Genomic DNA, 17,862 nt, shown 5'->3' on the forward strand with positions numbered 1-17,862 from the left:
AATTTATGCTTTTCACCAAATTTGGGCACTTTCAGTCAATATTTCTTCAAATATATATATTCAGTCAATATATATATATTTTTCTACACTGCTATCTCTTCTCTCTCCTTCAGGAACTCCATTGACAAAAATATTTAAGCTTTTGATATTATCCCATAGGTCCCTAAAGGTTTGTTCATTTGTTCAGATTGCATTATTTCTGTTGATCTATATTCAAGTTCACTGAGTTTTTCTTTTGTCACTTTAATTTTATTATTGGGCTTATCCTGTGAGTTTTTTTTTTTTTTTTGGATTTTTTTCAGTTCTAAAATTTCTATTTAAAAAAATATGTAACTTTTATTTCTCTGTGGAGACCATCTATCCATTCATTTCAAGAGTGTTTATCTTTATCTAACTGAGAATTATTATTATAGCTGTTTAAAAGCATCTGATAATTCTAACATTTGGGTAATTTCATGGTTGGCATCTGTTGTTTCTCTTTTCTCATGGTTACTGTTTACATTTTCCTGGTTCTTTACTTGTCGAGTAATTTTGGAATATATCCTGCACGTTTTGAATATTATGTTATAAGATCCTGGGTCCTGTTAAAATCCTGTGGAGAAGAGTGGTTTGTTTGTTTTAAAAGACAACCAACCCTGTTAGATTCAGATTGCAATTTCTTTCTCTCCTTCTGTGGGCAGTGATTCCATTTTCAGCTCAGTATTCAAAACCTTGGTGATGCTGAGGCACTAAAAGGTAGTGGTTATATGGTCTTCCACTTCTCAAAGCTTTAGCTGTGCTCCACTGATTGTGTTCCATGCGTGTGCAGCTTCATGATTGTCCTGGGGTGCATGTCAGTTCATATACAGAATTAGAGGAGTCTCTTCTCAGCTCTCTCCTGTTTGGAATTTGTCCCACACTGCCTGGCTCCCCAGGGCCTCTGTCCCTGGTTCTTCTGCCCAGAGAGATGGAGTTCTCTCAGACTGTTAGCCTCCTGCCTCGCCACACTGTGCCCACAAACGGGATCTCTGTCAAGGCCAAGTGGCCCGATAAAATAGAGGAAAAAGTAACATGGACTTCTCCCTTCCTGTTTTTACAATAAAGGCCCTGTCCCCCGTTCTTCTAGTCAGATTCTTTCACCTCTGGGCTTCAGATGCTTGCCCTGCACTGCCAGAGTGGTGCGGTTCTGCTGTTGGGGCTGGCACTGGGGCAGGGCTGGGAGAGCTAGAAGATTTCTCACTCTACTGTCTGGCTTAGAGGGGCCCATTTTCTTCTTCCTTTGGCCAGAGTGATGGATTCATTTCAGAACTTTTTCTGCCCATGCCTACTATGTAATTCCTTAATTGTCAGCCTGTGGGTCAACATTAGGAGTTAAAAGACAAACAAACAAACCCAAAAAACAAAAACCCCCAGAACTAAAGAAATCGCAAGCCTAGAACCACACCTGCCATAATGGTCTTTCTTCAAATTTTGACTTCCCTCCCCAATCCACCTGGTTAATATTTACTTTTCAAAGTCTTCAGGTAGTCGCTTTTTAAATTTTGTCCAGAGTTTTTAGTTGTGATTTGTGGGAGAGAGTAAGAGGCCACAGTGGCTTTACTCCATTTTGAGTTAAAACTAGATTTTGTTCATTTTTAAAATTCAGTCTTTTTTTTCCTCTCTAGTATGTTTTGAATAATTTCAATTGCTGTGTCTTCTAGTTCACTAATGGTTTCTTTTGCAATGTGTTTATCTCAAACATGGCGTATTTCATCTCTGAAAGTGCAGTGAGGGTCTCATACGTCCCCCATGTCTCTGCTTACTTAGGTCAGTGTTTCTTCCACCTTCTTGAACAGATGCTGTGTAGTTAGAATAACTGTTGTCATGCCCCAGCCTGTCATCAGTGTCACTTCTGGGTTTAGCTGGGTCTAGAGACCAGAATCTGAGTGATGTGGTTGGTCCTTATTTCTAGGCTCCTTCTGTGCACAGAGCTAGGAAACGTTTTTGTTGTTAAGAAAAAATACATCATTGTTTATACTGATTTTTCCAATTCAAATTTAGGATTACAGAATTTTTCTTTAACTTCTTTGTTTTATATATTTTGATCTCTTTTATACTGAAAATTTTTATTTCTGTCTGCCTTAACATGATTTTTTTTTCGTATATATTGCCACTAGCAACATAATAACTGAAAACAGTTTAAGATTTCTCACAGTTCTTTTTGTCCACAATGTATATCCAATTAGGATCTACCGTCAAAATACTGGTTTTCTGTTCATATTGTGTATTCAACTAAGAATCTACTGTTAAATTACTGTGCTTTAATGTCTCTTAAAATAAATCTTATTTGTGTGGTTAAACTACAAGCTCAATACATGGTTAGTTTCATTTGCTTTCACATTTTAGAGACTGCTTTTTAAGGTAATTTTTTTTGCATAATTTGATAAAATATGTACATGTTTCTAGAGAAGGGATTGAAAAACTACAGGCCATGGGCCCAGTCTGGCCTGAGGCCTGTTTTTGTCCTTGAGCTAAGAATGGTTTTTATGTTTTTAAATGGCTGTTAACATATATACGTGTGCGTGTGCGTGCACGCGCGCGCACACACACACACACAGAGAAGAATATGCAGCAGTGACTATATGTGGCCCACAAACCCTAAAATATTTACTGTCTGGCCCTTTACAGAAATCTTCCAAGTCCTGCCTCCAGCCCTGTCTCCTCCATTCTGTTCTCTCCCTTCCTCTAGAGGCAGTCTTATTTAGTTATTTACTTATTTAGTTTCTGGTTTATCTTTCTGCTGTTTCTTTTTTTTATTTTATTGCAATAACATTGGTTTATAACGTATCTGCTGTTTTTTAATATAAGCACACGTACACGTATATTCATATCACCTCTTCTATTTCCTTTGCACACTTTTTCTCCTACCCTGCTTTTTCACTGAACAAATCCTGGAGATCACCCCGTAGCAGGCAGGGAGATAGGCCTCATTCTTTTTTACAGCTGCATAGCATTTCAGAGTGTGCATAGACCGAAGTTTATTTAACCAGTCCCTTCTTGATGTACATTTGGGTTATTTCCAGTTTTTTATTTTTACAGATCATGCTGCTTTCAATGGTGTACTTATATCTTTTTGAGGTTTTGCCAGTATAACTTTGGATCAGTTCCTAGAAGTGGGGTTGCTAGGTCGTGCATACTGCTGGGTAACAGGCATATGTTATTTTGCTCGATGTTACCCAAATTCTCTCTCCGGGGATTGGACCACTTTGCATTTCTGTCAGCAATGTGTAGAGTAACTAATGCCCCACAGCCACCTAACGGAGTATGTTGTCAAACTTTTGGATTTTGCTAATTTGATAGGTAAAAAATGGTATCTCTGTGTAATTAAATTTGCATTTCTCTTGTTATGAGCAAATCAAAGGACCAATTACATTTCCTTTTACATGAACTCTCTGTTCACTTCTCTTACCCATTTTTCTGTAGAGCTGTTGGTCTTTTTCATCTCTTTTTAGAAACTGTATGTTAGGGATAGTAACCTTTGCCTCTAATAGAAGTTGCAAATATTTCTCCCATTTGCCTTTTGTACTTGTTTATTTCATTGTTTTTTGTGCCATGCAATAGATTTTAAAATTATTATCATTATTTTCATGCAGTCGGGTTCACCCCTCCTTTCTGCTATTGCTTCTGGTCTTGGAATCATAGCGTGGAAAGTTTCCCCCCGTCCCAGATTGTGGAAAAATGCAATCATGTTTTCTTTTTTTTCAATGTAAATTTCTGATCCTTTTTGAATTTATCAACAGAGCACTTTTGGTGTACGCTGTCCTGTGTGATGGGCTGCTTGTGTAAATTTAAACCATGGAAAGGGGCCCTCACTCACCCGTTCCAGTTGACTTTCATGCAGAAACTCCTCACATCTTAGCATTTGAAGAGACCAGTGTGTTTATTTCCGGGGAGAAGGAATTGAAATCTGGGGAGAAGGGACTTTCCTGAGGACTCACAGCTCCGTCCTGGGGACTCTGTCTCTGGCTGGCCTGGGAAGAGAAGGTTTGTGAGCATCCGCTGTATGTTGGCCACTTGGCCAGGCGTGTCACCTTGGTTTACTCCCAAGCCGAAGTCCATTATTATCCCCACCTTACAGGCGTGGAGACTGAAGCACAGAGAGGCAAGTTGCTTGCCTAGGACTACGCAGTCAGTAATGGGCCGTCAGGCTCCTGAGAGCTAGGGCCTCCCACTGGGGAGGGAGAGGCCCATCCAGTGATGATGTGGCATTGGGGACCGTGGCTCTGCTCTCCCCTCCACCCCTGCCGCGGTCTTGGAGCCCTTTGGGAGATCAGGTTTCCTTTCTGTCTGTGTCCAGGACTGTAGGAGGGCCCTGTGGGTGAGTGTCACCTCCCAGGGCACCTGCTGGAGCCAGTGGCAGCAGCTCCGCTTGTGTGGCCTCAGCCTCAAGTGCCAGGAGGTGGCTGGGGGCCAGAGTCCTTGAGGTCCCTCCTTTTCAAGTTGTTTTGTTCATGCGTCCGTTTGTTTATCCACTCATTCACTTATCCAGTGTTAATTCAGCACACCGTACTGATGCCTGCAGTGTACAGACCCAGTGCTGGCCAAGGGTGGCCAGGAATGTGACAGACGTCTGTCCCCAGGAGCTCACAATCCTGTGGGGTAGGCAGGTGGTGGAGGGAGCACAGCCAGAGCAGCGTCTCCCCCCACCTTTGCTTCAGGTTTGGGTGCAGAGGACTGGCAGAGGTGGGATGAGGGGAGCTGCGTACCCTAGTCTTTCTTCTGTCTGAGGTCCAGCAGCGCTTAGAGGCTCAGGGGTCGCTTGTTGTCCAGTCCAGGCCGTTCGTGGTGGTGGCTCAACAGCCAGGCCCGGAGAGGGAAGGGACTGCCCCAGGCACAGTAAAGCCAGCAGCCGGGCCAGGACCAGGGCCTCGCCTACACCCCAGCCGCACGCACTGTGGAAGTGGCAGGGGCCGAAGGAAGGGAAAGCTGTGCCTTTGGATGAATCAGAAGCAGCCCGGAGTTTCCCGGGTGTGTCTGGCGGGCCAAGCGGTTGGCAGATTTTCATCACACCTGAATGTGTCATGATCATGTCTTCCACTTTCCCCAAAACCCTAGACCTTGGGCCAAGGCTCTGCTTACCCGACAGAGGCCCCGGTTGCCAGAAGAGCCCGGGTGAGGCTCCCTCCTGGATCCAGATAGTTAGGCCCGCGTAGCGCCGTCCCACGCCCCTGGGATGGGATGCGCCAGCTGTCGGTGTAATTAAGGTTGCCATAAAACCCACCAGCTAGACACACAAATGGCTCCTCTGCTCTTTCCCGGGGCCCGAGCAGTTGTGAAGGCAAGTAAATCATGCTCGGCGGCGATCACTTCAAAGGTCAGCCTTCCACTTACAGCAGCGTTGTTGGCAGGGATCACCTATAACACGTTGTTTCCCTGCCATTCGATTTTATGACCCCCTAATGAATTGGGCCATTTCCATCCATTCTCAGGAAACGTATAGAACGATGGTTTTCGTGCTCCTGGAAAAGTTTGTCTTGGGAGGGAGGTGGTGTGTCGGTGGGGCACGCAGGTAGTGGTGCTGCAGACCCCTGGCCCTTTGCTTCTCTCTGGGCCTTCTCGCTGCCCCCTGGGAGAAGCTATCTCCAGTGTGGTCATGAGATAATTTATGTGAAACTCCCTGCCAGTGGCTGGAAGTTAACGGGGGCTCAGTGAGTGGAAGGGAGGGCCCCCGTCTTCTTCCATCCTCTCCTGGGTCGGGGCGCTTCCTGAGCCCCTGTGGGGATCAAGGTGCCCCTGCTGGAGAGGGGCTGTGGTGCAAAGGCCTGAACCTGCTCTCGCTCCTGCAGGGAGCGGGGAACTGTCCGGTGCGAGTGGGTGCCCACCAGCGGCTGTTCTGTATGGGCTGGGGGGCTCTGGGGCTGCTGTGTGCCCCCCACCACAGGGGAGGAGAGGCGCCTCAGTGCACAGGCCACATCTAGGGACACGAGGTGGCCAGACCACTCCTCTCTCGGCGTTTGCTGCTCTGGACATCTCTGATTCCCTGCTCCTCACCTGAGCTTGGTGATGGATAGGGCTTAGGGAAAAGGGAGAAGGAAGGCCTTCAAGCTCCACGCGGCCCAGACAAATGGAGGCCTGGGGGCGCTGGTGGGGAGGGTGGTGTAAGTGTGGGGAGACTGGAATGGTGGCAGGGGTGAGAGGAGCGGATGGATTTGGAGCCAGTAGAGATAGGTCCAGAGCCATGATGATGGGGCATTGTTCCCTTCCCTGCCACCACCAAAGTAGGTTCCAGACACCACCTTGGGATGGCGCTGTTCTTGTGAGTTGGAATGTTGTGCAGACTCATCAGAGCAAATGTTGGGCGCACCTTCCATGGTGTGCCACGCCCCCTCCCAGGCCCTAGACTACTGCCCCAGCCCCTGTCTGGGCAGGCCGGAGCATCTCGTCAGCAGCACAGCCGCTGTGCCCCTCTTGGCTGGAGGTGTGGAGCTTTCCTCCCAGTGCACACTCTGTGAGACTCAGAGCTACCCTGGGAGGGCAGAGCCGGCGTGTGGAATCCTGGTGCGTGGAGGGAGGGAGGGAGGAAGGCAAGCAGTCCCTGCTACCTGGGGAGCAGCACATAGGCTGGCCAGTAAGGGGCAGCCCGTCTCCCTGCCCTGTGTTCAGAGGCCTGCAGGGCTGCCCTCTTTCTGCCCCTGGACCATTCCTCAGGCTTCAGGGGCCCACCCTGAAATTGCCCTAGCTGGGGGCTACTTCTGAAGAGGCTCAGAGAGGAGTAGTCATTTGTTGCCCACCCTCCCCCAGGAATTTGTCCCAACATTTACTGAGGCAGGAACTGGCCAGCAGGAGATGGGGATGTGGGCCCCAGGGCAGCTGGGGCAGGGAGAGGCTCCACCACACCCTGGCTGTGCGACTTCCAGCAAATCCCCCCATCTCTCTGAACCTCAGTGTTCCTCATCTGGAGAATGGGTCCCCATATACCCCCTGTCTAAATTGGATTTATGAAGTGCTGCATTTAATGTGAATGTGACTTATGTACATTGAAAGAGGATGATAGAAAATATGTCTGCACCGTTTAAAAGGTTGTGAGCTCCCGTTTTTAAAAAATTTGTCAAGACGGCTTGTTTCATAGCCAACAGGCTGAGGTACCAGAGAACTGTGTGTATGCTGTGGCCACATGGTGGCACCCTGGGAGCTGGTAAACAGGCCGGCCAGGCCCGGCAGGCAGGCCCGAGGCGCTGGCGGCCTGTTGTTTGTTGCTCCATATTGCAATTCAAAGATCTGTCGTCCATGAGTTTTGGTTTTCTTTTTTATATTTTGGAAATTAACCCATTGTCAGATATATGATCTGCCAATATTTTCTCCCAGTTGGTGGGTTGCCTTTTTGTTTTGTTGATGATTTCCTTTGTCTTCAGAAGCTCTTTAGTCTGATGTAGTCCCACTTGTTTATTTTTTCTTTTGTTCCCCATGCCTGAGTACACATGGTATTCAAGAAGATACTGCTAAGACCGATGCCAAAGACTATACTGCCTCTGTTTTCTTCTAGGAGTTTTATGGTTTCAGGTCTTACATTCAAGTCTTTAATCCATTTTGAGTTAATTTTTGTGTGTGGTGTAAGATAATGGTCTACTTTCATTCTTTTGCATGTGGCTGTCCAGTTTTCCCAGCACCATTTATTGAAGAGACTTTCCTTTCTCCGTTGTATGTTCTTGGCTCTTTTGTTGAAGATGAGCTGTCCCTAGATGTGTGGTTTTGTTTCTGGCCTTTCAATTCTGTTCCATTGATCTGTGTGTCTGTTTTTGTGCCAGTACCATGCTGTTTTGATTACTATAGCTTTATAGTATATTTTTAAATCAGGGGGTGTGATACCTCCAGCTTTGTTCTTTTTTCTCAGGATTGCTTTGGCTATTTGGGGTCTTCTGTTGTTCCATATAAATTTTAGGATTCTCTGTTCTATTTCTGTGAAGAGTGTTGTTGGGATTCTAATTGGGATTACATTGAACCTGTAGGTTGATTTTGGTAATATGGACATTTTAACTATGTTTATTCGTCCAATCCATGAGCACAGAATATCTTTTCATGAGTTAATGTTAAGTGGAGGTACTTGTTAGTTCTGGTACTGGGATCCCTCCACCCCATCTCGCCCCCCTACTCAAGCCAGTTATTTTAGAATAGAAGGTGAATGTGATAAAGTGCTCTGAAGAAACAGAACAACCGCTTGATACTTAATCACGTTAGTTCACAAGATAGGAAGCAATGGAATATTGGCACTGATGCTAAGAAATAAAAAGCGTCTTTAAAGCTAACCTGCGTACTCTGGTTCTGGCTTTATGGTCTCCAAGAACACTTGCTCCTTGTGATAGAGTTACTGCTCCAGGGACAATAGGCAGGGACTTTGTGAGCTGTGAATTATGTGAGGTCTTCAGAAGCAAGACCCTCTCACAAAGTATGGCCCCAGTATTGATGAGCATCACTGATACCTGTTAGCTGCCCTTGACTAGCCGTGGGCCCTTCCCTAAGCTCACTTTCATTGGTCACCAGCTGCTCTCTTGGGGACCATTCTGACTGGGGAGATCATCACGTCTTCCTGGGCCCCCGCACCAATGGATGTGGCGTGGGTGTGGGAGGGGGAGGACCCTTCGTGGGGAGGGGCATTAGGAAAGGCTGTGGGAGATATCATGGAGCAGGTCCCCAGGGAGACAGACATTTGCCTGGTGGGGTGGGAGGGCCCCAAGGTCTCCCTGCACCATCCCCCAGCTCCACAGCTAGGGCTGCTCAGCCTGGGGGCACGTTGCCCAGCAGTGCCCTCATTAAACCCACCTGCCCTCTGGGTGCTCGGCAGCCCTCCCCGTGGGTGCCTGCCCTGTACTCCTGAGGCCCACCAGCATGATGGGTGCCCACTTTTGCAGGTGGTAAGAAGCTACAAGGCGACCATCCAGCAGACCTTGGACATCCTCTTCCTCCAGGAAGGCTCCGAGTTTCTGAGCAGCACAGATGCTTCTAGCCGGGACTCCGCCGACCGCACCATTATCGCCTGGGATTTCCGGACCTCCGCCAAAATCTCCAACCAGATTTTCCATGTGAGAAACCCTGTTTGGCATTGCTTTCAGTTTCAGCCCCAGGACACATCCGTGTAGCCCCAGGCTGTCTGGGATCCTGGGTCACTTCCTGTGGGAGACGGTTTAGCAGGCAGGATCTTTGGAGACAGATTAGCTGCCTAAAATCTCTAGGGTTTGGGAAGGTGAAGTACAGGTCCTCCACCCAGCACAGCCACCCCACACGGTTAGGGTGTGGAGGGGCAGGCCAGTCCAGATTGATGGGAAGATGGCCCCACAACCCAAGATACTACTACCCTCCCTTTGCCAGCCCTGCCAGCCCATGGGTTTCTGCCCTGCCCTTTGGCAAGGGCTGTGACACAAGAGTTCAAGCAGGGGCTCTGAAGTTAGACCACCTGCATTAAAGTCTTGGATTCACCACTTACAAGCTGGGGGCCCTGAGCACATTATTTAACCTCTTTGATTCTCAGTTCCCTCTTAGAAAATTGAGGATGAGAATATTACTTGAGTGTTTTTGAGAATTAAGACATAATGCTTATAAAGGGTCTAGTACAGTGCCAGGCACAAGGTGCTGCATAAATGCACTTCCTATCATCACCATCACCACTATCATCACCACTACCACCATCATTTTCACTATCACCATCACTACTACCATCATGACCATCACCATCGTCATCACCACCACCATCATCATCATGACCACCACCACCATCACCACCACCACCATCACCAGTGTCATTTTCACCATCACCATCTCTACCACCATCATGACGATCACCACCATTACCTCCACCATCATCACTACCACCACCATCACCACCACTGTCATCATCATCGCCACCATCATCATGACCACTGTCATGACCACCGTCATGACCACCACCACCACCACCATCACCATTTTCACCATCACCATCACTACCATCATCATGACCATTGCCATCACCACCACCACCATCATGACCACCACCATCATGACCACCACCGTCACCATTGCCATCATCACCAGCATCATTTTCACCATCACCATCACTACCACCATCATGATGATCACCACCATCACCTCCACCATCATCACTACCACCACCATCACCACCACTGCCATCATCGCCACCATCATCATGACCACCATCACCACCACCACCATCACCAGCATCATTTTCACCATCACCACCACCACCATCATCATGACCACCACCATCGTGACCATCACCATCATCACCACCATCACCATTGCCATCATCACCACCATCATTTTCACCATGACTGTCACTACCACCATCATGACAATTGCCATCATCACTACCGCCACCATCATGACCACCACCATCACCACCATCATTTTCACCGTCACCATCGCTACCACCATCACCATCATCACCATCACCTTCACTACCATCATCATGATCATCACTGTCATGACAATCATTATCACCACCATCGCGATTATTATCAGCATCATCACACCACCATTGCCATCATCACCACCACCACCATCACCACCACCACCATCACCATCTCCATCATCATCACAACCATCACCACCACAACCATCATCACCACCACCATCCTCACCAGCTCCATCCTCACCACCACCATCACCACCATCTTCACCATCATTGTGACTACCACCATCATGACCATCACTGTCATGACAATCATTATCACTATCACCATCATCATACCACCATCGCCATCATCACTACCACCATCATCACCACCATCATCTTCATCATCGTCATCACCATCACCATCACCATCATCATCACCGTCGCCACCACCATCATCATCACTACCATTATTATCTTTTTTGATTTCTGATAAGCTATGGCTAATCTCTTTGGTGCTCCCACCCTGAATTTAAAAATATATATTTGTTGTACATATACAGCTTCTCCCTCTCCTTGCTTTTCCCTTGTTCTCAGAGGGTTCTAAGTGACCCTGAGCAGACTTGCCTCTAGACCTTCACTTCAGGGTTCCAGTGCAACCCACTGGGAAGGACAGGGCCCAGGGGGCCTGGAGGGACATGTCTGGCCGCCAGGGAGTCCTGGCTCCAAAAGCCACTGCAGAGACCAGGGGAAGCGAGTGAGGTGGGTGAAAGTGCTGTGTGCCCGAGCTGTCAGCCCTCTGAGAATCACACCTCCTCATTTTCTGTGCAGGTGGGAGGTGCTCTGCCTGGTTGCATCCCTCCGGGGAGCTCATCCTTGGGCCGCCATGGCCTCCATGCCTCCGGTGGGCACATTAGTTTGCAGCCGTGGTTCTGACTGCTCCGCACTTTGCCCTCTGAGTTGGGGCTCATTTAGAGAGTGTGGCTTAAGGACAACACTTAGAACATGGAAGGAGAGGTGCAGTTGAGAAGGGAGTTTTTATGGGTATTTCTGTGTGACCAAGCCTATCAGATGGTGAGATTTCCCTGCCTGTGTTTTGAACACTTGGTTCATGCATTTATCTTCTCCCATGGCTATTCACCGCCTCACTTGCTGTGTGTTTTGCTGTGTGGGACCCTGGGCTGGGCTGGGGCTGCCCTGAGGGCTCACTGTGGAGGTGGGGAGATGGGCACGTGGATTCGTTTTCCATTGCTGTGTAACAAATGGCCGCAACTTGGTGGCTTAAACCAGCAGAAGTTTATTCTTTCACAGTCTGGAGGCCAGAAGTTTGTGGTCAGTATCACTAGGCTGAAGTCAAGGCGTTGGCAGGGTGTGCTCCCTCTGGACGGTCTGGGGGAATCTGTCCCTTGCTTCTGCTGGCTTCTGGTGGCTGCCGGTGATACTTGGCTTGTGGCCACATCTCTCCAGTCTTCACACCAGCATCCTCGCACCTCTCTCCACTCCGTCTTCACGCCACCCGCTCTGTGCGTCTGATCTCCCTCTGCCTCCCTTTTATAAGGATACATGTCATTGCATTTAGAGCAGTAATACAGGATAATCTCCCCATCTCAAGATCCTTAACTTAATTATATCTGCAAAGGCCCTTTAAAATATTTTTTTGGCATGTAAGGTGACATTCACAGGTCCCAGCAATTAGGACATGGATATATTTGAGGGGGCATTTTTCAGTCCACCTCAAGGGCCGTGAGCCCAGGAGTGCAGGTGGCTCCTAGAAGCTGGACAGGATGAGGAAACCGAGTCCCCCCAGAGCCTCCAGAGGGAACACAGTTCTGCTGACGCCTTGGTTTCATGCCAGTTAGACCCATTTCAGATTTCTGACCTCCAGAACTGTAAGATAATAATTTTGTGTTGTTTTAAGTCACTGAATTTGTGGCAGTTGTTACGGCAGGCACAGGAAACTCATCCAGACCCCTAGGACAAGGTCCGGGAGGAGGGCACAAGCCCCTACGAGCCGAGTGCTGGGTGGCGTGTCTGCCAGAGGCACGAGGCCCGCTGGGAGCCTTCTCCACCCTCTCTGTGGCCCCGCTGTTTCCCAGGAGAGATACACCTGCCCCAGCCTCACCTTGCACCCGCGGGAGCCTGTGTTCCTGGCGCAGACCAATGGCAACTACCTGGCCCTCTTCTCTGCCGTGTGGCCCTACCGGATGAGCAAAAGGCGGCGCTACGAAGGGCACAAGGTACCCCGTCCCTGTGCCCCGGCTGGAGAGCTGAGCACTGGCCCCAGAGCCTCCTGCCGGACAATGCCAGCAATGGACTTGGGTCCCCAGAGTGCACGGACCCTCTGTCCGGGCAGATTCTGTTTCCTGTTTCACAGGTGACCATATGTGGTGTGGTCTGGTGTCCACTCAAGGCCCAGGGCCACCCCCTGGTGGCCCTACCCCAGGCCCCAGCTGTTGGCAGGAAAAATTTTCCCTGATTCGCTGGCTCTCACGGACAGGTCACAGGGGTGGGGGAGGGGGCAGGACAGAACGGGGGTGGGGGCCATGTCCACATCTGCCCCCTTTCTCCACTGAGGCCTGCCTCACTGGGCCAGAGGGGACCGGGGACTCTCGGCGAGCCCAGACACCCTCAGCTGTGCTGGAGCTGTTCCACCCGGCTTCCACTAAACCAGCCTTGTGCAACAGGGTCCATGCCCGGACCCCGGCCTCGTGGGAGGAGCTGGGGCTTTGGCCTCGGGGCCGCTGGGTGTGAAGCCAGCTCTCCTGCTCCCCTGCTTCGGGCCTCAGCCTGCTCTTCTGTAGAGTGGGCGTAGTAACCCCGCCTCACAGGCGGCCTCGGGGAACGGGTGTGGCCTGCTCACCCTCTGTGCTGTTCTCTGTAGGTGGAAGGCTACTCGGTGGGCTGCGAGTGTTCCCCGGATGGTGACCTGCTGGTGACGGGCAGCGCCGACGGCCGGGTCCTGCTGTACAGCTTCCGCACCGCCAGCCGGGCGCGGACACTGCCAGGGCACGCACAGGCCTGCGTCGGCACCACCTTCCACCCCGTGCTGCCCTCCGTGCTCGCCACCTGCTCCTGGGAGGGCGACATTAAGATCTGGCACTGAGCACCCAGCGTGGAACCTTCTAGACGCCGGCCGGGCCCCAGGCTCCCCTTCTTCTTTGGAGTGGGTGGGTGTGAGCACGCACTGAGGTTGGCTTGGGGGTTGGCTGCCTCCACCACCCTAAGAGCCTCAGTCTCCTCGTCGGTAAAATGAGGACAGCATCCGTTTGTCTCAGGGTTGTGAGGACCACGTTAGTGAAGGCACTGAGGTGATGCTCAATAAACGTGAGTGTTTGCTGTTTCTCAGGTTGTTTCAGTGACAAATATGTATTGGCAGCTTCCTCTCGCCTCCCCACTCGCAGGCCCACTGGAGCTCTGAGACAGAAAGAATGGTGGGAGCTTGGGATGGGGCAGCCCTGCTCTGCTGGTCCTGACAAGGGAGTCCCAGGGCTGTGGGGGGCTCCGGGGGACTCTGGGTCTTAGGTCTGCCCTCAGGAACTCTGTGCTGGGGCATGGCAGGCCCCGCCAGTCTCACAGGGCCCAGGCCCAGCCTGCTCAGACCCAGGCCCCTCTCACCCTCTGCATGAAGCATGGCCAGCTGGGCCCCTGGGTCTGCCCAAGCCCTAGGGCCCTCTGGGCTCCTTCTTGCCCGCTGCCTGTGGTGTGCATGCTGCCCACGCGTGTGTGTCTGCCCTGGGTGAAGAAGTGATGTGGAGACACAAAGGGCCCTTAAGGAGTTGCGAGGAGTTGGGCTGGGAAGACCCAGCTCCCCGGGGATCTGGGCAGGCCAGTGAGCACTACACCCCACGAGGGCCGTAATTGAGGGGCTGCCCCAAGAGCCCAGGGACCCACTGACAGGCGAGCACATGGTCCCAAATGTCCCCCACGCAGGGCTCCTCAGAGGGTGGAGGGAGTGAGGTCCCCAGGCCCATGCAGGACACGGGGTCCCAATGACCCTGAATGCCGTCAGGCTGCATGTGGTGGGAGCTCAGAGTGGGGTCACCTTCTCTTTTAGGCTCAAGAGTGGCTGATTTGGTGAAAATAAAGATAATCACATCCCATGCCCAGCAGGCCTGGTCCCTGGCAGAAGTGGAGGCCCCCACAGGGGCTGCCCTGGCCTGAGCAGGGTGGAGGCTGAGCACGCGTCCATTCAGAACCTGGTGCAGGCGCACGTTCCTCCTCGCCCTCACACCGCCGCCCTGCCCCACCTGTGGCTCATGCCGTCTCTCACCTCTACCCCCAGGTGACTCCCTACCACCCCCCGTTGTGTGGCAGCTCTGTGACCTGTGAAGCCCTCCCTGGGTCACTTCTGTGTGAAGCCTTCCCAGATCACGGCTCACTCCACTGTGCGCCCGTTGCACCGCTGTCCCTCTGCTGGCCCCTATCCCCCATTCCCGCGCCCTCCCCCCTCACTCAGGGCTCTGTGCCGACGGTGGGCCTCAGGGAGGCCTCCCCTGACCTCGGTGTCTAATGTGCTTCTGTCACACTCAGTCTCCTTCTCCCAGGGTGCTTGGCTCCCCTGATGTGGGCCTGAGGGCGCAGTCTGGCCCCATTCTCAGAACTTGTCATGTGGGCCAAGGGTTGGCGGGGCCCTCTCCTGTCCTCTCGGGGCATCAGCCTCATCCAGGTTCACTCTCATGGCAGAAGCCCCCGCCGAGGGGCGGCCTTCCTCCTCCTTCCCTCACTGACAAGTCTCGGGGAAGGACCCTCACTCACATCTCCCCGGACCAGCGTCCTTAGCCAGGTGTAGCTCCCACTGCAGAGGTGTGGGGAGAGCGAGGGGCCCCCCACCAGTGTTTTCACGAGGGCGTGTCTCCCCGTGTCCCCCCTGAACAGGCCCTCAGCACACGTGTGTGGAATGAATGAGTGATGTGGATGAACCAGACACAGGCCAAGTGGGAAGCCTGCACCCGCCCCGGGTGGAGGGGCCTGGCCTTCCCAGGGTGCCTCTCGTCTGCCTTTCCTGCCCGCCTTGCGTCCAGCCCCGGGTCCTGGAGTCCAGACGTCCTGCTTTCTAGCCCCGCTTGAAGCGGGGGTTTTCTGCCCTCCCTGATGGGAGTGTCTTCTGAGTGACATTTCCTGGCATGATTGCTGATTCTTTCCCCACCGGGATACGTTAATATTACCACTCAATGAGCATCGGTTCTAGACTCTCAATCAGGCTTCGGCGTGGGGGCTGGGGCGTGGCGGTGGGACAACCTCCCCATCCACTGGGCTGCCTGGCCCCCTTCCTGTGCTGAGCCCACTGCCCCGGCTGCCTGCCACCCTGTGGGATGTGGAGCCAGGAGACCAGCTCAGGTCCCAGGCCCATCACCTGCGTGCCCGGGGCCTTTGCAGATCCTTTGCTTCTCTGAGCCTCAGTTTTCTAATCTGTAAAGTGGGGATGAGCAGGGGAGACTGCAGAGGAAAGGGCTTTGTAGAGGTTACCTCTGCACCTCACTAGGCAAACATCATCCAAATCTCGGTCCTGGAAGTCCGTTTCTTTCCCACGCTCGTCGCCTTGACCCAACCAAAGCTCTGATCCTTGTGGGGCCAGGAGACATCCAGGCGCCCCAGAAACCACAGTGGCTGTTCCTTAGCGCTGCTCCCTGTGGATCTGATTTCTCAGCCCGGTGCCCTGTAGGTGCCGGCCGGCTGCAAGCCCCTCCCTTTTTTAGGTTTTTTTCGGGGATGAATGGCAGGTGGACTCCATGTCTTTATCTGTTTCTTTTTCCAAATGCTTTCTTCCAGAGAGCATTTTTAAAGGCTCACTCTGATCCTCTGCAAGGTGTCTGGGAGTTCACCATTTGCAATTTTAAAATGAGAGAGCTAAATTTAGAAAGTGTGGATCAGGAAAGAAAAGAAGAGCAGGCCGTCCCTCCACCCCCGCCCTGGGGCTGAGGGCCCACCTTTCCCCTCACCTGTGAATCTGAGGTACAGCTCCAAGCCATCGTGGGAGAACACGGCTTCATCTTGTCACGCCAGGCGTGGCTGTGTGTGCCGCCAGCGCGTGGCCGTGACCTCGTCAAGTGGAGCTGATGCTCACAGCCTCCCTGCGAGGTCGCTGCTATCCCCGCTGTCCAGTGGAGGAAACTGCTGCTGGGAGGGCAGAGGACGTGCCTGGGGCTGTCTGACTCCGGAGCCTGTGATCTTCCCGCCCCCATCCCCAGGGACCCACCTCTGGCCTAGCCTGGGGCTCTCCAACAGTGGGACCACCAACTGTCTAGGGGCCCTGGAATCTCCTCAGTCAGTGTCCTCAGGCTCCGGAAGGGGAAACCAGAGGGCCCCAGGACTTGCCCAAGGTCACACGGCCAGCTGGGAGGGAGAGCCCAACCCTGCACTGCCCCACTGGGGGTACATGGACAGGTAGGCGGATGGTGGGTGCACAGACAGGGTCCCTTTGGGGGTCAGCAGGATTCCAAGTGGAGGGAGAGAGTCATTGGTGGAGGGAACCCCACACCCGCCGTGGCTGTGGCTGGCTTCGCAGGCCGTGGCAGGACAGCTCTGTGAGGTGTGGAGGCCATCTAGGGGGCCTCTGAGGTGACAATGTGGGGGCCATGACCCTGAATCTGAGACGGCCCTCTGGGCCAAGGCTGCGAAGCCCTTGGAGTTCCCAACCCTGCTGCCCAATCGCATGGCCGACACGTGGGGCTTCTCAGGTTCCCCTCTGGGTGAGAGCCCGCTGGGTGGGTGCCCACTGGGTGCCCAGGGATCACATGCTTTTCCCTCCACCCACCTAGTTGCCCCCCCAGTTCAGTGAGGATTGCTTCTCCCATCTTCCCACAGGGAAACTGGACCCCAGAGAGGTGAGCTGACCCCCAAGCCTCTCTGCAGCCCCCTCTGGCTCGGGGAGGCTGCTTCCTGGGGCGCATCTGCTCCTGGGGGCAACCAGGTGGGCTCTGGCCTCTCCCGCAGAGGCAGGTCAAGTGCAGAGATGCTGGGAGCCACAGCCGAGGCCCACCCTCCTTGGGGTTGCCTGGCAAGAGGCAGACCCTGGAGCTACACAAAGCTGGGTGGGCCAGGGAACTTCAGGCATGCTCCCTGGCTGAGGTGGTCCCCAGCAGGAAGTGCCCAGCCCCCTGGAAGAAGCAGACATAAAGCCCCCTGAGGATCCTTGCAGAACCCCACAAGTACATTCTCAAGGGCGACGATGAGCATGCATCCAAGATAACTAGGCACAGGAAGAAACAAAGCAACATGGTCAGGAACCCAGAGAAACAGATCTGCCGGGACCCCACATGATGGGTGGAAGCCCCAGACCCAGACGGTGAACCAGCTGTGCCCACGGTGTGGAAGGAGATAAAAGACAAGCTTGGAAACATCTCCAGGGAACAGGAGACTATCAAAGTAGCACAATGGATGTGTAAAACCACCACATGGAACTTCTAAAAATGGAAAACATTAATAACTAAAGCTAAAAACTCAGTGGCTGTGCTTGGCAGCGCAGAAGAGAATTAGTGAAATGGAAGACAAATTATGCAGAGGGAGTGTGATGGAAATGG

At 52.2% G+C, this 17,862-nt stretch overlaps 1 protein-coding gene across 6 annotated transcripts in view; it reads left to right on the forward strand.

The window, feature by feature from the left end:
- Positions 1-13,685, forward strand: part of WDR25 (WD repeat domain 25) — a 141,520-nt gene extending 127,835 nt beyond the window's left edge. For 5 of the 6 annotated variants that reach the window (XM_058567707.1, XM_058567704.1, XM_058567703.1 and 2 more), the window contains exons 5-7: positions 8,865-9,035; positions 12,439-12,579; positions 13,224-13,685. In XM_058567707.1, coding sequence (XP_058423690.1) covers positions 8,865-9,035; positions 12,439-12,579; positions 13,224-13,445 — 534 coding nt within the window. In that variant the 3' untranslated portion in view covers positions 13,446-13,685. The remainder of the gene's footprint in view (positions 1-8,864; positions 9,036-12,438; positions 12,580-13,223) is intronic. The other variant, XM_058567708.1, reaches the window with a different exon arrangement.
- The last annotated feature ends 4,177 nt before the right edge of the window (positions 13,686-17,862 follow it).

The sequence above is a fragment of the Diceros bicornis genome, chromosome 24 (assembly GCF_020826845.1).
Source record: "Diceros bicornis minor isolate mBicDic1 chromosome 24, mDicBic1.mat.cur, whole genome shotgun sequence".
Taxonomy (NCBI): Eukaryota; Metazoa; Chordata; class Mammalia; order Perissodactyla; family Rhinocerotidae; genus Diceros; species Diceros bicornis.